We start from the raw sequence: 21,282 nt of genomic DNA, 5'->3' as shown, positions 1-21,282 counted from the left end.
TCACGCTGCCCTACTGAGACACCCCTGCGGAGGGAACCCAGGCTTCCTACCAACAGCCACAAAGAGAGCGTAGCAGTGGCCTCTCCGGCCCCAGATGACTGCAGACCCTACCAACATCTTGCCTGCAACTTCCTGAGACCCTGTGCCGGAACCGTCCTGCTCAGCCGCTTCCCAATTCCTAACTCCAGAAGCTGACAGGTAATGTTTGCTCTCTCAAGACTCACGGTATGGGAATAATCTATTACACGGCAACAGAGAATGAAGACAGGTAGAAGGACAAACACGAAGGCCGCTGCTCTACAATGTGCTCTTGAGAATGTGAGTGAGTGGGGATCTGGGCAAACCGTACCAGAAGGAAGCCAGACCGAGACAATGGGCGTCTCCTGCTGGAATCTGGAGGAACAAGGTCATTTCTCATTAAGATGGACTGTCCCCAAAGCACAGAAACATGGTTTCCCCATAAGGGCAACAAGTGATCACCAAGATTTTAAGAACCATCTCATTCAAAAGGTACCCTCAGGGGACTCCCTCCCCAAGGGACAGATTATTCATTCTTCTGGATCTGGCTTGCCCTGAAAATCATTCTACGAGGCACGGCACAAAGGTGCCGTCTGTTACAAGTTACTCTGTTGCCTTGTGAAATGATCTTTAAAATGCAGACTCACGGAGGTTAAGGTATCTCTCCTAGTAGTGGCCTCCAGGAGAGAATTGCACCAAGCAGTAAGGGACTCCTTGCAGAGAAGGACTAAAGGACTGGGCCGCTGCTCTATTATACAGCTGCTAGAAAAATGGCCTTCGATTAGGGAGCTATGTGCAGAGATTCCCCAGAATGGCCAAAAAGGGGAAAATGGCACCTTGATATTACCCAAGCTGGCATGTTTCCAAGGCACTCCCCGCTGCTCAGCAAGGAGGCCAGGTTTTCATGTGCAGCAATAAAGATCAAGAAGGGGGCGCTCTTCTGCTCGTGGTCCAACCAGCCTAGCGGGAGCTGGAGCCAGGTTCCACGGATGCCAAAGTCAGCTATGAAGAACGAGAAGCCTCATTCCCAAGGAATCATGCTCCTAGGGGACAAAGGGGTCCTGAGCAAACTTCCCATGCAAACTGCAGTGCAACTGAAGTTTTTCCAAGAGTAGGTAAAGTGAAATTTGGAGTTTAATTAAAATCAGAACAGGGATACATTAAACAAACAAACAAACAAACAAAAAATACTTTTCTGATCATCAATTTTTGAGACTGAAAAGCATCCCCCCCAATTTTGGAGATCCAGCTTATTCCTGAGAGACATCAACCATCACAAAAGGTTCACTCTTTGAACTATTCACATTTTGTAGTAAAAAACCAGAACAAAGTTCCTCAGACATCCTTCCTCTCTTCTGTCTAAAATGTGTTTGTTAACAGGGTCTTTTCATAGCTCGAAAGAAAAACAAACAGCTTTCTTTCTTAGGCAATTGGTCTGTTATTCTCACTCTGGGATGTGATCTCTTCAGAGGGCTCAGGATACCACACGTAACCAGAAGTTCCCAGGACACCAGTGGCTACTTTCCTGGTGGTTCTTTGAGGGGACGGAGGCGTTAAGTCTTTCTACGAGGGGGTCACTCTCCCGGGATCACCATGCCAGTCAATAGTGAGGAGAGCGGGACAGGGAGGACAGGGAATGAAAAAGCAAAGGGTGAGGGAAAAGAATGAGGCTTTCATAAACAACCCACGGCAAGGAGAATGGTCCAGTTTTACAAACCACCCACTACAAACTGCAAACATGCACACCCAAAACTAGAGGGAGAAGCAAAGAGCTCATCAGGAACTGGGGTAGACAGAGGAGGGTGACACGGAACAGCAGACTCGCCTGTGGACATCTCTCACCTTCCTAACACTGGAAGATGTGTAATTAAAAAGTTGCTGTTCAAAACTGTATTGAAAACATATCTAAAAATAGGTCTGTAGTCATCTTAAAAATAAAAGACCCCTCCTCAGATAAGAGGAGTGAGATCTTATCAGATACCAACACTTGAGGTATCTTTGATGTATATCTGAAAAATGGCCTGGGAGAGAACAAGGTGGGAAGGAGGGCAGGAAGCGGGGAAAGAGAGGGACAGTTCCGAGTACGATGGGGAAGGCAAGAGAACCGGGGAGGGGGTGGGGGTGGGGACACACTTTTAAGCCCATGCTCATCTACCCCAGCAGCCTAAGCAGGTCCACAGAGAAAAACAGTTTCGTTCTTTTCTAAGAGCATTCTGAAAGTCACCTTTTAAACTCAAAACATAAGAAACTGCAATCAGAGACAGCAAACATCACAACGCTCAGTGGACTGAAAAGCAAGGACTACTGAGACCAAGCACCCTCGGGGTTCGCCACGCTCCCAAGGTCATTCTTCGGTGTCACCCAGCGCAACACGATGACCAGGCCTTCCCCAGAGCGCCTGTGTCACTTGGACAGGCCTGTTCCAGGAGCGACAGAACCACTTGGGCGGCTCAGAGACAAGAGGACCGTGGGCAAGGGGAATGCCAGCAGGGAGGCAGGACAGGAGGAGAGCCCCGCTGCTCACCGAGGACGCCCTTCTCAGGTAGAGCTCAAACCTTTCTGCACCAATGTGCTAAGCGAAGGCCTGGGAAGCTGAACTCGGCTCTCAAAGACACAAGACACTCCTGCCAGAGGAAGGTGGGGAAGCGGGCCTCCAAACGGCACCACACAGGGATGCTACCAGAACGCACAGGCTGTGCTCTGCCCCTAAGGACAAACACCTCAAGGTAAAAGGGAGAGCGCGCCCTTCTCGTTTATCATTTCCCTCTGGTGGCTGTGAAGACCGAAAACCCAGATTCTTGCAGCTCTGAACCACAGATGGGAGACACGGAGGGCAGATAGAGGGTTAGAACATGCATAATGCTGAGCCCAGCAAACCTATCACTTCCCCAGACTTCCCAGGCAGGCAATTGTTGGTAGGCTGATACTTGATTTGGGATTAAAAGAAGAAAGAGGGGGCTGGGGGAGGGAGGAGAGGTTTTCTCAACAGTAAAATGACCACGGAAGCCAGAGTTGAACTGCTTTCCTCTGTGGGCTGCTTAGGTCTAGGGAAATATGCCAAGGACCTTGGAGCGAACTTGACTACCTGGGAAGGGGGGCAGGAAACGGAGAGGAAATAGTCAGATGAAGCTCATCTTTGCATCATTTGGCACCCAGAGGAAGGAAGAAGGGGACGCGGGGGCTGTGACGCTTGCCGACACCGCCCCTCCTGTCTGCTGGTTGTTGGTCCTCTGGGCCCCATCCGGTGACACAGCCTCGGTGCTGCCGCTTTTCTTCCGATCCTGCAGGGCACTCAGATGTCCATCTCAAACTGAGCGTCATCCCCTGGTTAGAATCAAGACAAAGTTTAGTACAAAAAGGAAAAGCCAGGCAGCTCTTTTCTCTGCACGTGGGTCAAAAAATAATCCAAACGCTCCCATTCTCTGCTGCCTTAAAACAATGATTTGTTTGCTTTGGCTGGGCGTTTTAATCTGGGAGGGGGAAAAGTGGCAGTCGGGGCCCCTGGGTGGCGGTTAAGCATCCGACTCCTGGTTTCCCCTTAGGTCATGATCTCACGGTTCGTGGGATCGAGCCCTGAGTCAGGCTGATCGCTGACAGCACGGAGCTCGCTTGGATTCTCTCTCCCTCTTTCTCTGCCCCTCCACCACGCGCCTGCTCTCTTTGGTGGTCTCTCTCAAAATACTTAAAACTGAAAAAACAACAAAAAAAGACTGGCAGTCGAACCACCCACAAGGAGGAGCATCTGGGGGAAAAAAATGCAAGTGAAAATCTGCCTAGCGACCCCTCCGTCTGCAGGTGGCAGTCCTGGAAAATGGGGGAAACAAACCATATTGTTTCCCCTGGCACCACAAAAAGGACATTCTTCTTGTAAGCAACGGGTCTATTTCTGGGAGGCAATGGAAAAGGAACCTATTCGATTCTGTTTTCTGTGTGTTACTCCCAGTCCAATACAGCCCAGGCTAGGCAGTACCTGAGACCTGGTTTCATGACGCATCTTAAGGATTTACTATTCCCTGGTTTTGGATTTCCCGCCGCCCTCGGGTTAGATTTGCTTATGATTTAGAACACAGGATTTCCAGAACATTTCAATGAGCCTTGCTGATGGGAGGGGAGAACCTGAGAGACACATGAATGAATGTCAATTGTAACTGAGGCCTCGACAACTGTTCCACCCACAGCCGAATGACATTTGAGTTCCCAAGCGTACCCTCTTGGTCCCCCAAAACCAGCACTCTCTTACCAACTGCCTGCTTCCTGTCATGATTGTTCAAGTTGTTCAAATTGTTTACTTCTACTTTGGAGTCTTCGATTAAGGTGCCAGGGCTGGTGACCCCTGGGATATTGGGCAGATGGCAGGGCGGGGTCTGAGCCATGGGAGAATTGCGACGATCCAACAGAAACTTTCGATCATAAATGATTCGCGTTCCTGGAAAACAAGGTTGAAGAGTCTGAAACGAATTAAGGGGTTCTCAACAGATAATATTCCCCAGGAATTTATTTTAAATTCCATCCAAACCTAGGCCTTGAGGGTTCACAGTTCAAGCAAACAGGCTAAGTTCTCCCCTCCCTGCCTGGGCCCAGGCTCCTTTGCCACTCATCTTTTAAGGCTCAGCCCCAACATCGCTACCTTTACAAAAAAAAAACCTTGAGGGGCGCCTGGGTGGCGCAGTCGGTTGAGCGTCCGACTTCAGCCAGGTCACGATCTCGCGGTCTGTGAGTTCGAGCCCCGCGTCGGGCTCTGGGCTGATGGCTCAGAGCCTGGAGCCTGTTTCCGATTCTGTGTCTCCCTCTCTCTCTGCCCCTCCCCTGTTCATGCTCTGTCTCTCTCTGTCCCAAAAATAAATAAACGTTGAAAAAAAAAAATTAAAAAAAAAAAACAAACAAACCTTGAAAAAAAAAAATTCTGCCCCCAACCTTACTCAATACATATCACCTATCATAAATGTCCAGTTTATCGATTTGCCTCTGTAAAGACTGGGATTTCCTTATGCCAGGGCTAGGTCTTATTTCTCTCTGACCAAGGTCCTGCCATGTAGAGTTTTTTTTAAGCTTACTTTTATTTATTTTGAGAAAGATACAGAGAGACAGCTGGGGAGGGGCAGAGCGAGAAGGAGACAGAATCCCAAGCAGGCTCCCTGCTGTCAGCGCAGAGCCCCACGCAGGGCTCGAACACACAAACTGTGAGATCGTGACCTGAGCCGAGATCAAGAGTCAGACACTTAACCAACTGAGCCACACAGGCGCCCTCTAGAAAGTTTCAAATGAAGTAATAAATAAGTATGTGAAAAAAAAAAATCACCAACAGATAGATAGCTGCCTGTAAGTTAAAGGCTTTCTAAAGGCACTGAGGCCAACGTTCTTCCCAGACTGAGCTAGAAGGGGCAGCCCGTCTCTGAGTAGAAGCTAGAGTAGAAGAACTGAGTAGAAGCTAGAAGGGGCAGCCCGTCTCTACTTTACAAAACAATCTGCATACCAAGAAGTGCCACCAGAGTGTTTCACAACAGTTCCGAGGAGTGCATTTGACCTGACGAACAGTTAAGAAAACCTGCTGCTGCTGTTTCTTCTGTCATGGTCTTCCCAAGGTACTAATGGCCAGAAATAAGATCTAAAGCTAAGCAACAGGGGCACCTGGGTGGCTCAGCTGGTTGAGTGTCCGACTTCAGTTCAGGTCATGATCTCACGGTTCGTGAGTCGGAGCCCCGCGTCAGGCTCTGTGCTGACAGCTCAGAGCCTGGAGTCTGCTGCCGATTCTATGTCTCCCTCTCTCTGCCCCTTCCCCGCTGGTGGTCTCTCTCACTCTCTCTCTCAAAAATAAACAAACATTAAGAAATAATAATAAAATAAAATAAAATAAAAGTAAACAACAACTTAGAGGAGCTGATGTTGGCTTAAGGTAGTGGATGCCTGGGGCTCTGCTGCTGACTCTGAGTACAGCTGGCTCAGTGATAAAGAACTTGGCCACATTTAGCGATGTCTGCTGAAGGCGGGAGGGGAGAAGGGGGGGATGGCAGCCACACGCACCCGCCACCCCTGCCTACGGAACAAAGGGAAGTGAAGGCATCTTGCTCACACCAGGCTTAAATCCAAAGAAGGAAACGGTTCGGGCATCGACGTTAAAAGCAATATTATATGAAAATGAGATTGTGTACCAAGTCATCCATTTAAAGAGGTAGAATGTAAACACTACCTGCTGCTCAATGCTTTTAAATTCTCAAGTGAAAATACTCCCGTCATAATAATGAGAGTCTGATTCAGGCAGATTTCCTCAAACAACACGTGACAGCTATGCCCCAGGAAACAGAAGGACAAATAAAACAGCTAACACATCTACCTGAAATGTGAGGAAGCAGGTAGAAAAAAGCAAGGCATTTATTGCAAGAGGAACGGAAACTCTGGACAGTGTTTCTAAAGAACAAAGGAGATGAACATTTAATCTAAAGAAATGATACCAACATTACGCTAAAGGGCTGGAAAAGGAATTGCAAACTCAGTGGTTTTCCTGGGATTCAAATCTGTGGTAGTACCACGACAACACTTTCATGCAAATGCCAGGAAGTCATTTCTTTTCAACTAGATGGAAAATAAGAGTCACACTAATGGCTTCGAGGTGAGAAAGTGGCCAGGAGAGACTCTACCCTGCAATTTGCCCCCCTATCCTTCCTTTTGCAACCAGAATCAAGTGCTAATGAACATATTCTCCTCTCCATAATACTACAACACCTGTCACAGGAAAGAATGACTAGGTGTCTCAGGATGGAAATGTTCTCTGATGGGCACCCATCAGCACATGCAGGCATCTTAAAACAAAACCTTTAAGGCTTTCAAACCAACTCCAAAGGATATCAATTTTGTTTTTACTACCTAGTTCCGTTAAAACTACACTGCACAAATAATCATATCTACAGCTTGTAAGAGGTGAAAATAAAGTATCTAGCTCCCAGCCTCTACCTGATAAAGTACTCAGAAAAATGCCGTGCCGTATTTGGAACCTATTAGGACAGTCTTTTTTGCAAGTAACTGCATCGGAATCTTCTGACAAGCTTGTTAAAAAAGATTCTATCTGAATCGGAATTCTTAGGGATTAGAATCTGGAAATCTGTATTTTTAGAAATTTTTTAAATGTTTATTTTTGAGAGAGAGACAGCGTGAGCGGGAGAGGGGCAGAGAGAGGAGACCCGGAATTCCAAGCAGGCTCCTGGCTCTGAGCTGTCAGCACAGAGTCTGATGCCGGGCTCAAACTCACAAATTGCAGGATCATGACCAGAGCCAAAGTCGGACGCTTAACCGACTGAGCCACCCAGGTGCCCCTGGAAATCTGTATTTTTAAGTTCCCCAGACCATTCTTCTGTTCACTAAAGTGAAGAACACAGCTTCAGGGGTACCTGGCTGGCTCAGTCAGTGGAGGATGAAACTCTTGGTCTTGGGGTTGTGAGTTCAAGCCCTATATTAGGTGTAGAGATTACTTTAAAATAAAATCCTAGGGACACCTGGGTGGCTCAGTCGGTTAGCATCTGACTTCAGTTCAGGTCAAGATCTCACAGTTTGTCGGTTCGAGCCCCCACGTTGGGCTCTGTGCTGCCAGCTCAGAGGCTGGAGCCTGCTTTGGATTCCGTGTCTCCCTCTCTCTCTGCTCCTCCCTCACTGGTGCTCTCACTCTCTCTCAAAAATAAAAATAAATAAATAATCCTTAAAAAAAAAAAAAAGAACCCATCTTCAACCTTCTACCAAGAGCCTAGTAACAGTGATCCGAGAATAGATGAAATACTAAAGAAGTATGAGGAATTAGGAGGAGAATGATGAAAGGGCCTATCGAGGTCACCCCAACAGGTGAAGCCGAGACCCAGAGAGTGACTTAATGGAGCTCACAGCAAACCAGAAGCAAAATTGGAACTGAGCCCATGGTCTCCAGACTCCCAGGGCAGCCCTCTTGCCACTCGGCCCCAGTCTCTGGGCCGCCCAAAGTGGGGGCCACACCGTCCGAAGCGAAAGCAGTGGGAAGGTAACTGCCGCTTCCCTATAAACAGGGCGACAGTAGATGGTACGGGTTTACACAGCAGACCCCACCCCGCTTGCCCTAAGCACGGCTTTTCCAGAGGGAAGAGTGGGATGCCGGTGGGGTTACTGCCCCCTCAGGAGTGTGACAGAGATGGGCAGAGGTGGCTTCTGGGTTTTTTTTGGTCTTCTAGTTTGCCAAGGCCTGAGTACTGATGTTATTTGATAAATTAGTTAATCCGGTTTTGTGTACGTAACAGAAATAAACAGTTTTGAAGGTCCCATAGTCTAAGAAGTCTATTTCAGAATAGTAAACGGGGACTTGCAGACTACTGTAATAAAGGAGGCGCTGGAGAGGATAACCTCTGAAGGACGGCAAGGCACAACTCAGGTCAACAGCTCTAATTACCCTAAGTGCTTTTTTTGTTTTGTTTTTTTGTTTTTAGTTTACTCACTTATTTTTGACAGCGAGCGAGCAGCGGAGAGGCAGAGACAGAGGGAAAGAAGGAATCCCAAGCAGGCTCCACGCTGTCCGTGCAGAGCCTGACTCGGGGGCTCGAACTTACAAACCACGAGATCATGACCTGAGCCAAAAATCAAGACTCAAGAGGCTTAACTGACGGAGCCACCCAGGCGCCCCTGGTTCTTTTCGTTTTTAAGGCTCCACGAGATCAGCAAAGGCTGCAAACTTCAAAAAGGAAGTCTCCGAGTCGTAGAGGGGGCTAGAATCAACCTCCTATTTTTACTCACAGGATGACTGAGCCACAAAGGCCCGCAGCCCAAGCGCGGCAGGACTCCCACCACAAACCCAAACCCAGCAGAGCAGCTTTGCATACGCCTCGCTCCAACCTTGGAAGAATACCCGGAAAAGTTGGAAATCCCTGGTTCCTGGTTTAACGAAGACACATGTCTTACGTCCCATCTCAAAATAAATTCAGGACAAGGACAGTAAAAATTTACCTCCAACCCTCTTTGCTTTGAAAAAATAAGAACTATAGTAACACCTTAAAAAGGCATCTGGAAATGATGAGGAGTCATTCTGGATGGCAGAACACTTAGTTCAACTTTCAACAAGTGAATAATGTGAATTATTTTAGATGGCAATTTTCTGTGTACAGATTTAAAATTTTTTACCACCTTAAACAGAAATCAATCCAAGCCTTTCTTGATGAAGTGGGGTCGCGGGCGTGAAGATCACTTCATAAACTGCGCTGTGGCCCACGGAGTCTCTGGGCTCATGCGCCTTATCTGCCTTCCACTGCACAGCCACACCAGCGCCCCTTCCCTCATCTGTAGTCCCTCCCTCACTGTTAGGCCTCTGAACTGCCTTTTTCCCTCCAAATCTCAGTCAGCTCAGGCTGCACAACAAAATACCACAGACTGGGCGGCTTAAACAGAAAGTCATTTTCGCACTTCTTGAGAAGTCCAAGATCAACATGCCAGCCAAGGTCTGTTTCTGCTGAGAGCTCTCCCCTGGGTGTGTGGACAACCACATTTTCATTGTGCCCTCAGATGGGGCAGGGTGGGGGAGCAAGCTCCCTAGGGCCTCTTCTTACACGGGTACTGATCCCATCATGAGGGCCTCGCGACCTTATCTAAACCTAATTAGTTCCCTTGGCCCCATCTGCAAATATCATCACCTGGAGGTTAGAACTTCAACATATGAACTTGGAAAAGGGGGCACACCCTCTATACCCATCCTAACTCGATGCTTCTAACTTTGTAGGGCCTTCGAAATCAGCGATATGCTTATTAGAAGGCTATGTAAAATAAAAGCAAACAGGCTGAGGGGGGGCCCCGATGGCTTTCCAATGAAAGGGACGGAGCTTTAGTGGATGGACTTTACACATTTGCTGTGTCACCTCCACTTTTGTTCATAGCTAGGTTTCCAAAGAGTGAGATTTCACTGTGAGATGTTCTTCGACTAACATTCAGCTTGCAAGCTGGAACAAGATTATTCTTATTTCTGTAGTACGCCAAGCTTGGAAACTCTGGGGAGGAGATGGTAAAAAAAAAAAAAAAAAAAAAGCACAGGATAAAAGCAAGCTTTATATTTCTAAATTATATACTGGCAATAACCCATGCTTTAAAGAACTGTAATTGGACCAACTAGGAAATAAGTAGTAGAGATTCTAAGATAAACTTTGAAGAACTTCTAAGACCTTGCAGAGATGAAAAAATACATTTTTTTGCAGCTTTACTGAGCTATAGTTCACATATAATGCATTACAAGTATATAAGTTTTTAGTGTATTCACAGAATTGTGCAACCATCACCACAATTTTAGAACACTGCAATCATCCCAGCAAGATAACCCGTAGACACATGCAGTAATCCTTCCCCATTGTCCTCTGACCTCTACAGCCCTAGGCAACCACTGTTTTCTGTCTCTACAGATTTGCCTATTCCGGACATTTCGTATAAATGGAATTGTACAGTATGTGATCTTTTGCGGCTGCTTCTTTTAGTTGCGTATGTTTTCAAGGTCCGTCCTTGTTTAGCATTTATCAACACTTCACTTCTTTCTAGTGCCAAACGATACTCCATTACAGGTATATATCACGTTTTGTCCAGGAATCAGTTGCTGGACAACTGGGTTGCTTCGACTTTGAATAATGCTGCCATAAGCGTACACCTACATGTCTTTGTGTGGACATGTTTTAATTTGTCTCGGGAATATACCTACGAGAATTGCTGGATCATGTGGTTAACTGTTTAATCTTTTAGGAACCATCAGACTGTTCCAAAGTGGCTCTACCATTTTCACATTCCCACCAGCAGTGAGAGAGGGTTCCAATGTGTACACATTGCAGGCAACGCTTGCTATCTTTTTTATTATAGCTATCTTTTGGGTATGAAGTGGTATCTCATTGTGGTTTAAGTTTTTATTGAAATTCCAATTAAGATGCAGTGTAAAATTAGCTTCAGGTGTACAATACAGTGAGTCAATACTTCCGTACATCATCCTGTGCTCATCCCAAGTGTCCTCAATCTCCATCACCTATTTCACCCATCCCCCCACCCACCTTCTCTGTGGCAGCCATCAGTTCTCCATAGTTAAGAGTCTGTTTCTTGATTTGCTTCCCCACCCCACCCCCGCCTTTGCTCATTTGTTTTCTTTCTTAAATTTCATTGTGGTTTGATTTTATTTACATTTCCCTGTTGGATAATGGTGTTGAGCACCTTTTCATATGCCTATCGGCCATTCTGATGTACAATGTCTACTCAGATCCTTTGCCCATTTTTTAGTGGGTTGTCTGTTTACTATTAAGAGTTTTTTATATCCATGAATACAAGTCCCATATTGATCTATGATTTGCAAATATTTTCTCCTACTCCGTGCATTGCCTTTTCACTTCCTTGATATTCTTTGAAGCACAAAAGTTTTTAACTTTGATGCAAGTCTGATTTATACCCTTTTCTTCTGTTGTGTTTTTGGTGCCACGCCAAAGAAAACTATTTGCTAATCAAGGTCATAATGATTTGTGCCTATGTTTTTTTCTAAACGTTTTACAGTTTTAGCTCTTAATACATTTAGGTCTTTCAGCTGTGGGATCAAGTTTTTGTGTGTGGATATCCAGTTGTACCCAGTAACATTTGTTGAAAAGACGATTTTTCCCCCATTTAATTGTTTTGGCATCCTTGTCAAAGACCAATTGGTCATTAATTGTGACAGTTCATTTCTGGACTCCCAATTCTATTCCACTGATCTATGTTTATCCCTATGGCAGTGTCACACTGTCTTGATCTGTAATCATTTCAAAATGTGAGTCTTCCAACTTTTTCTTTTTTTGAAATTGGGCTATTTTAGGTCTCTTAAGTATTAAATTTTGGGTCAGCTTGTCAACTTATGCCAAGAAGCCAGCTGGGATCGTGATGGGATTGTGCTGAACGTGTAGATCAATTTGGGAAGCACAGTCATCTTAACAATGTTGTCTTCTGATCCATGAAGGTAAAATGGCCTTCCATCTATTTAGGGCTTCTTTAATTTCTTTCAAGAATGTTTTGTAGTTTCCACAGTGTAAGTTTTGTGGTCTTTTCATTAAATTAAAATCCTACACATTTTATTTTTATGTTGTTAGAAACGGAATTGTTTTCATTTTTGTATTGTCCATCAAAAGGGTACAGAAATACACTGGTTTTTGTATACCAATCTTATAGCCTGGAACCTTGTTAAACTCAATGAGTTCTAAGTGGATCTAGTTGTTTAGTGGATTCCTAAAATACATTTGATTTTGAATGCAAACAAAGCAAATTAATTCAGAAGAGACGACACCCTGAAGAACTGGAGTCTTAAGTGATGCCATTAATATTCTCAAATATGGCCAGGGAAAATAGAAGTACAGAAGCATAGAATTTTAAGTGCTTGAATTTTAGATCGCTGCTAGTTTAATTGTAGCAGGTATAGAGCAAAAATGAGGAATCAGGCTGTCAGTGGGTAGCTAAGGATCTATGGTGTGATTTAAAAGCACCTGATCATTCAAAAAACCAAAACTATTCAAAGAAAAACATTAAGACTCAATTATGAATAAAATGGCAAGAAAAAAAAAACCCTTTGTTTCCTTTGTCACGTATTGTGTTTACCACGAGATTGTACTTTTTCCAAGAAACTAAAAAACCTAAAATACTCAAGGTCTCTCATACGTGTCCCACGCAGAGGCATACAGTTTTCTGAAGCAAGAAATTCCTGGTAATTCACATTTCACCCAAACTACCTGCCACATTTATGTCAGGCCAATTTAATGTCAACCAGTCCGGCCACAAGTGACTAGAAATGAGTTAATCCTGAATTCCTGAAGAAGGAAAACGAAAGACCACACAAGAAATTCAGACCTTGAATATAACATTTTTTTAATGTTTATTTTTAAGAGAGAGAAAGACAGGGAGCACGAGCAAGGAGGAGCAGAGAGAGAATTCCAAGCAGGCTCCACACTGCAACACAGAGCCCGATGCAGGGCTCAAACTCATAACTGCAAGATCATGACCCGAGCCAAAATCCAGTTAGATGCCTAACCGATGGAGCCACCCAGATGCCCCTTGAACATACCATTTTAAAACGGGGCATGATTCTGATCAACTGATGGGAGTGTTAAAAAAAAAAAAAAAAAGTATTTCACCTTGACCATGGACGTTTTTCCTTCTGGTGAGTTTTCTCCATTTCCTTTTCTATGAAAATAATCACACCCCTTGGTTTTATATGGAAAACCTAAGAACCAAAATATCATATACGGTATACACAGCTTTCAATGATTATAATCAAACTATAATAAAAGCGAAGCAAAATAAACACAGGAGAGTATACAAATGTTACAGGCCCTGATATTGCAAAAATTATGGAAAAGTTGACCTATCAGGGGAAGTAGAGGCAGGACGGATGGTATAATTTCATATAGTGGAGAGCTAAATTGACAGATTGAGACACGGAGGTTTGGACTCCATTGTTTTGCACTTTAAATAAAGGCAACTACCAGAGGAACCAGAACCAATAATACAATTTACAAAAGTTGGTAGATGGAGAGGAGGGGAAATGAGAGGTAGAAAGTAATGAAAATGTTCATCTTTCGTAACAGGGAGTCAGAGGTATTATCGAAGGTTAACCAAGAAACTGTGGCACACATATGTATGGCAACAGTGATAACCAACAGAAGCACTATACACAAAAACTGTTAAAAGTAGTTGTCTACTGGCATTTTACTTTGGATTTTAGGTGCTTCTGTTTTAATTTTTATTTTTCTATTTTATTTTTTAACTATGCATATAATACTTCGTTCTTCATGTTTTTACTTCAGAACAAACAGGAACTTTTCGATCTAGGTTAACATTAGATATTTATAAATTTTCTTCATCCCTTGATGAGCAGTTACTAGGATAAATCTGATACCTTGACCCATTACTTTCTAGATGCTGACATTACTAGGAAAACATAAGAGTAAAACGGCAGAGTTCCTTTGGCGGAGAACAGAAAGGCGGGGGGGGGGGGGGGACTTCTACCCTTTGATCTAAAAACTAGTGATTTTCAAGTGGCAAGGAACAAGAAAGCCAAAGAAAGAGACCCAAAATTACACTTGCCAAGATGGTTAGGTACATCAACAAGGTCATTCAAGCCTAAGGGTCTCTTTCAAGACCAAGTGACTTAGTTTAAGTAATTAATCCAGGCATTATGCTATAAACATCCAAGAAATTGCATTAAGTTCAAATTAAACCACCTAGAGAAGGCCCATTGTAATGCGGTTAACTGACAGAGTAGTAGTTACTGTACTTTCACAGAGTCCCCATCATAAAATTCTGTTCAACTAAGGCTGCTTGCTGTATTAGAATTAAGCATCCACTCATGCAAAATGACAACTCAGAACAAGAAACATCAAGTAACTTGCCCAAATCGCATAGCTTGAACAAGCTGGTGACAAAATCTTCCAAAGCCTGAGATGGACCTACACCTCCATACAACAGTGTCTCAAGGAGGAAGGGACAAGGACTCAAACAGGGTGTCCCTCGGGGGATTTTTTTCTACATCCAAGAGAATATCTTTCTCAGCAAACCCTTAGCAGATTTGCCCCTACATCTCATTTGGCCAGAACTGGGTCAGATGCATTCCAGACGAGACACTGGGGGAAGCCATGACTGGTAGCCATGGTGCATATCCTGGGGCTTGGCACACTGCCACTCTATAAAAAAAAAAAGTCTGTTTAAACCTCTGTTCTTCAGGGAGGCTCTGGATGAAAAGACAGACTCCTAAAACGCTCTATGCCAGATAACCCAGAGGAAACTAAAAGCTGCTCAAGCCAGCATCCTCCAGGTATGCTGATGATGGCCAAACCACATTCGGTGTGTGCAAACAAGTCCCTAAAGGGATAATAAAATCAAGAGAGGGACAATTTTTTACATCAACAGAAGGCACAACTGGAGCCTCAGGATCTTATAACTTAGTATGACCAAAGTATTATGGCTAATGGGACACATCTAAGATGTGTGAAAAGCCAATCCCACTATCCTTTCACTCCAAGTCTCAGTAAGTGGGAGCAAAGATTTTCAAGATATTGTCAAAGGATGGCTCCCGGCCCAATCACTTAGGACACATCATCACAGAACACACACCCAAGGCTGAAAGTTGATAATGACCATGCTCCTATCCTGAAGGCCTCGTGTTAGAAGAGGCCTTAGAGATCATCTGGCAAAAGCCTGTCATTTTCGACATGAAGAAACTAAGATCCAGAGAAGTTAAAAGTATTTGTGAAAGGACACACAGTGACACAGGGCTCAGGAGACCAACACAAATGAGCTAGCGTGCTAAGCAACCCTGGTGTTCTTGAGTCTCAGCCGCAACATGAGTTGGAAAGATGATCTTTTTAGCTGGTAACAGGTCCAAAACGGTATACGAACCACAAGCTAATCTTAAATAAGTGCCAAATGATTTTAAGTCTGTCTAGCCTTGACCATCAGAAAATCTGGGTCAAAATAAAGTACATCAAATATGCAAAAATCCTCAATCACATATTAGCACAACAAATTTAGCTACATACAGAAAGGGCTATATACCATGACCAAGTGGGATTTATCGCAGGAATACGAGGCTGGTTTAACATCCAAAAATGGACATAACACATCATGTCAACAGAATAAAAAACAAAATCACACAATCAACTCAAAAGGTGAAAAAAAAATATGCATTTGACAAAATTCAACCCCCTTTCATGACAGGAATAGTCAACAGACTAGGCATAAAAGGGAACTTCCTCAATCTGATGAAGGGTATCTATGAAACTCCCCAGCTAACCTCTTATCTAATGGTGAAAGACTAGATGTTTTCTCTCTAACACTGAGAACAAGTCAAGGGTGTCCGCACTATCTTGCCACTTCTGTTCAACATTGTACTGAAAGTTCTAGCCAGAGCAATTAGGCAAGAAAAAAATAAAAGGCACCCAGATAGATAAGGAAGAGGTGAAACTATCAGTATTTACAGATGACATGAGCGTGTCTATAGAGAATCCCATGTAATCTACAAGAACTGAATTGTATTTTCCAGTCAATCTGTCCTTGCTCGCTAAGGCTTTTACTTTCTTAAACTACTCGATGAAATGAAGAGCTTCTGTTTGTCGGGGCATTCATCCTAAAGATACGAAAGATTATTTACTTAGATGTAAACACTCAGATATCTGAGCTTTTGGCTTCAAGCTACAGCCTGAGAACAGGTGAAGGGGCCCTTCAAATACTAGTCACCCTTGGGATGGACAGCTGTCGGGTGTTAAAACTCAGGTTCTAAGGGACCTTCATAAAACAAAGGTCCATGATGAACAAATTTGAAAATGGAAGTCTAGGCCTTACCTATTCAGTAAGTTGAATGGCCGCAATTCTCAACTGCCTTTTATTATAAATTACTGAAGTAGCGAAAATCTTCTAAACATTAGTGTTTTCATCCAAATACCTGGAAGCCAAGAAAAAGGTCTGCCACTCACCAACAAACTATTCTCCTGCTCAGGCTGTCTTCCTCTCCAACCAGATGGACTAGCCTACTGCACATTAACTGTACCACGTCTGATCCGCAAATCTACACACACACACAGACACGTGATCAAGCCGACGCTGTGGCCAAACCATGCAAGACCCCTCTTATAAAATTGTCTTTAGGACTCCAGTCCTACAAGTCTTTTGTAGTAACCCCGCTAGTGCCGGTTTACAGATTCGTCACTTTGCCCTCTTCCTCCTGCCCACAACAGGCCTCAGCAGAACTGAAGGAGCTGTGCACAGCGCCTTGGTGCATGCTACCCTCCTCCCTGGTCAGACCGCTTCTGGCTTAGGACAGACATTGCTATAGGCCTTCAGGATGCAGACTGCTGCCTCCCCCACAGGCTCAGAATTCAGTCCTGCGGAAGCCGAAATGCACAACATAAAAACTGAAGTACATCCTCCTTAATATATGGTTTGGCAGCTGATGAATACGAGACTACAGCTGAATCGCCCACAGAATGACAAATATGTTAATAATTAGCATTATTCTGAGATGAGTAAATGCCATCTTCCTCAAACACAAGGCAGAGAGACTGAACGCCTTTCATTATGTTTTTCATGTACTTCTCACATGTAATAATGAAGTTCTTTGGTTAATAATGAAGCTAGAGAGCCAAATAAGTACAGTTGTTGGTTTAGAAGGTTTTGGCCTAGAATAAACCCAAGCCAAGGTCACAGACAGTCAGATACTGGCCTTCCTTCCCCAAATCTACACACAACTCCATTCGTCTCCCAAGAAACAAACCAGATGAAAACTTAGGACTCCCACCCGATACTCTTATTTTATTATAGCTCACTCCAAGTGGATTATTTTCCCTTCTTCCTACCTTCTCCTGTATTTCCAGACCTCCCAATGGCCTTCAGGTAATTCTGCCTCAATGAACCAATCACAGCAACTCTCCAGCTGGCAGAGAGGAAGCCCAGCAGCGCGAACAAGATTTTAGACCATCAGTTAGTTCCCCTCTGGTGCTCTTGTTACGGCAACAGCACTTTTCCACAGCTGATGAGGATGTTATGCAGGAAAAGAAAGGCAGAAAGAAAGGCTAAAAAGAGTTCTCTATGTTTCTGCTCATTTCCCAGAGCACAACACTCCCAGAGGGAGAAATTTCAGAACTTACGAAAGCATTAGCTCCCTTCCAGCTAACCAAAGTGTTATAAAAGTGAAGACAACTACGGTAACTTTCCCTTCCATTGAGGCTAGATGTAGTGTCTCAAAGGAAGAACCAAATATCATTCTCACTCCTCCACAGGCAGATAAAACAAAATAAAATCCAAGGGCTTTTTTTTTTTTTTGGCCTTGAATTTACTTAAAAATTGTCCTCCTTAACAATGAGAAAAGGTACTCTTCCAGCAATTTGAGAAACCCAAAGGTCACAGAGCAAGTTGTTTCCACCCACCTCTCATTTCCCAAACCACAGGAAGGCAATTGTGAGAAACCTTTTCAAGGATAAGCTGTATCCTCTGATTCCCAATGAATAAAGCACTCTCAAAGAAGGAGAAATGGTAAGTTCACTGTGTTGTGAATGTCCCTGCCCAGTCTGATCTTTTAGGGCATTCAGCACATCAACTGTTATCCTGGAATGCTCCAACATGTGTAAGACACTCCAGAAGGTCTCCAGAAGTTTGAGACAGGACATGCCAATCCCCTTCCTTCCCACTAAATAGAGATCACCAGTACGAACCTACTATCATTTTTCTCAATGTTTTCACATGTTAGCACTTGATTCTATACGTCTTTTGTTCTAGAACGAAAAATCTTATCACTCCCCAACCCCCTTCAAGATTTTATGATCATTCAGAGCAAGGACTGCATTTCCTACTTTTGTCTGTGGTCCTCTTTTGTGCAAAGCACTGCACTAAGCCCACAAAACTCATTTAAGATACCTAACCACATTAAGTCAGGTGCCTGGAAGAGACCAAATAACCAACTATCTTACCCTGGTTCAATTACATGGTGGGAGAGAGAGGAATGTAACAAGAGAGATGAACAAACCTTCAGAGGATGGGAAAATTTCCAAAGGGGGGAAATTTAATTAGTAAGTACTGTACATCTAAACGGCACTGAGTTAATAAGTGATTAAATCCAATCCCAACAGTGCTATATCCTATAAACACATTATGTAAGTCTTTGTGTTAAAAATCCAAAGAAAGGGCGCCTGGATGGCTGAGTCAGTTAAGTGTCCGACTCTTGATTTCATCTCAGGTCATGATCTCACGGCATCAGACTGAGCCCCGAGTCAGGCTCCTCGCTGGGCAAGAAGCCTGCTTACGATTCTCTCTCTCTCCCTCTGCCCCTATAGACGCGTTCTCTTCAAAAAACAAACAACAAACATCCAAAGATTACAACCTGCTCTACCAACAAATACAAGTTCAATATGATAAATAAGCCAAGACGACAAGTATTTAAATGAGACAAAAAAAACTGTGGGTATCGAAACTATCTGGAGACAGGCTAAGCGATATTTGAGAAAGCAGTAGTGGCTGTGTAAGTTGGGAGGAAGGGTAAATGAATCAGTATTTCTGGCGGACTCTTTCCAAGCATTTTAGGAACTAATCCAGACTATGAGACAGGCTTCTATCTTTAAAGCAATTCTTAAGGACTATGCCCTTATTTTTAAAAACACGGTAGCCTGGTTGGTTGAAATACACCCAAAGGGTACCCCCTCTGTAAGTCTTCCTTCAGGGGAAAAATGATTAATATATAGCTAAAAGTTTAGTTCCTCTCCCACATAACTAATAGCTGAGTGCAGTTGTTACCATGACATATGTTCTCAACTGCTGAAGGCACAGGCATTTACTGACAAATAGCACAAAGAATTCTGCAAGAATCCACATATCTCTATCACCTTGGAAAACAATACCCATTTCTTAAAAGCTCTCAGTTCAAGTTCAGGACAACTCTATCTGGAGCAGATACTGGTCTGCAAAAATCTTTCAGGATCAAAAAGCAAGACCTCAGCACGCCCAGGGGCTGGCCTTGAACACATCAGGTCAGGAGAGAGGGTTGTCCAATGAGGCAAGTGGCCTCGCCAAGTCAGCTGACTGGCCTGCAAAGTTAAAACTTCTTTACTCCACACATATTGAGGAACTCCTCCTGTTTGGGTCATTTTAAAGTCCTCCATGCCCCCCTCTCCCCCCACAGTGGCCTGGATGGATTCCTCGGTAGAGCGCTCTTCCTAGATTTTTATCCCTTGTTGTTGGCAAGAAGGTCTTCCTACTCTATGGGCCTTGCTATTGTGCAACCAATCCAAGGATCGCCCAGGCCTAACTGCACCGGGTTGGTTGTAGTACAGCTGGTGAGCCGGCCCACAGGAACGAAGCTAGCAATCTCCTAGGGCAGGGGCTGCAGCAAAGTTCAACCCTCTCGAGAGGCCACGCCATCACCAAAAGAAGGCAAAGTTCCGAAGTTAAACTGAAGCGCCATTCCCTTCAATAAGGTCCCATGAGATCGCTCTCTAGTCTCCTCCTCCCTCTGGAGAACAGCCCAGTCAGGGTACAGACAACCTTTGAGCTCCCTTTTCCCGTGACCAATTCAACATGCTTCACCTCTACCCCAGTGTTCTTCCTTGTAAACAGTTCCTGGTCATACTTCGAAAAGCAATGCTCAGGAAACTCTACCTGCACTGCCCTTGCCCAGGGTCAAGCAATCCCATCGATCCGAATGCCCTTCCTGACAATGCCCTCTTCGTCTACCCCCAAAAGCGTCACCGCCAAAACCCTACCGTTAGGGCTGCCAAGTGCTCCACTACCCCCTTGGCTATTACTTGAGTTATTTCTTTAGCATTCTCTCATTCTCCCCCCCTAGCCTGGGGACTCCCCTCCCACCCCCCCTCCGTGGGGCCTCGTCCAGCAAGTAAACAATGCTGTCAAAGCAGGATAACGCTGGGCGAGGCGTCCAAACACTGCATTCCAGCCTCCTCCCGCTGTTCTAAAAGCAGCAAAACAAGTCATCTCAGGGTCCCAGGAGCGAATTACTCTGCCCAACTTCCTTTCTAAAAAAGCCCGGGAGAGAGCTCCAAAACCAAGCCCTGGTGTGCACAAACGCACAATATGCAAGAAACAGAGGCAATGCAGGGTGAGAGCAAGGCCAACTATAGACGAGTTTGCCCAGGAGGAGGCAGAGAGGGGGGAGAAAACTGGGTCGAGCGCGTAAAGCTGCCACGAAGCGGGAACAAGGGCTTTTTTCACCGCCCCCCCCCCGCCCCCAGCGACGGGAGAGCCACGTTCTCAGAGTCGGCGGCGCTGAATCGAGTTGCAGCCAAGAGATAATGCGAAGTTAAGGTTCCCGAAAGCAGTCTCCCGGGGGCTTCCGCGGAGCTGGGGTGGGGGGGAGGGGTTGGGGGACTCCGGTAGAGCTGCGGTGGCCGAGGTGGCCCAGCGTGGACACGCCCTGAGTTAAAAGCCCGCGGCGGGAGAGCGGCGTTAAGAAACCGGCTGCAGGCTCGGGGCCGCGGCTGGGCGGCCGGCGCTCACCTCCCGGCGTGGTGGAGAAGAGCGTCCCCCCGGGCGTGGTGCAATAGTCATGAGGTAGCTGCGCGGCGTCGCTGATGGGCACGGTGCGGGTGGGGATGGCGCGGCTCTGGCTGGGCTGGTGGCCGCTGCCGGAGGACGAGGACATGGCTCTGGGCGCGGGCTCTCGGGCTTTGTCCGGCGGGCGGGCGGGCAGGCGGCTGCGGCGGCGGCGGCGGCGGCTGGGGGCCGGGGCTGCTCGGGCTGCTCCGGCGAGCGGAAGGGCGGGCGGGGCTGGGCGCGCTCCGCTAGCTCCTC

At 45.3% G+C, this 21,282-nt stretch overlaps 1 protein-coding gene across 1 annotated transcript; it reads right to left on the bottom strand.

Moving 5' to 3' along the window:
• Positions 1-1,134: 1,134 nt before the first annotated feature.
• On the bottom strand, positions 1,135-21,211 carry EIF4EBP2 (eukaryotic translation initiation factor 4E binding protein 2). Its single transcript, XM_047072884.1, has 3 exons — positions 20,989-21,211; positions 4,259-4,444; positions 1,135-3,342 (listed from the first exon to the last, which is right to left on the bottom strand). Exons 1-3 carry the CDS (start codon positions 21,131-21,133, stop codon positions 3,311-3,313), a joined length of 363 nt encoding a protein of 120 aa, XP_046928840.1. The 5' UTR covers positions 21,134-21,211; the 3' UTR covers positions 1,135-3,310.
• Positions 21,212-21,282: the final 71 nt, after the last annotated feature.

Source organism: Lynx rufus, unplaced genomic scaffold, assembly GCF_022079265.1.
Source record: "Lynx rufus isolate CCGP_SWC_20201006 ecotype Redwood Valley unplaced genomic scaffold, mLynRuf1.p SCAF_11, whole genome shotgun sequence".
Taxonomy (NCBI): domain Eukaryota; kingdom Metazoa; phylum Chordata; class Mammalia; order Carnivora; family Felidae; genus Lynx; species Lynx rufus.
This window is presented reverse-complemented; position numbering and strand designations above follow the sequence as displayed.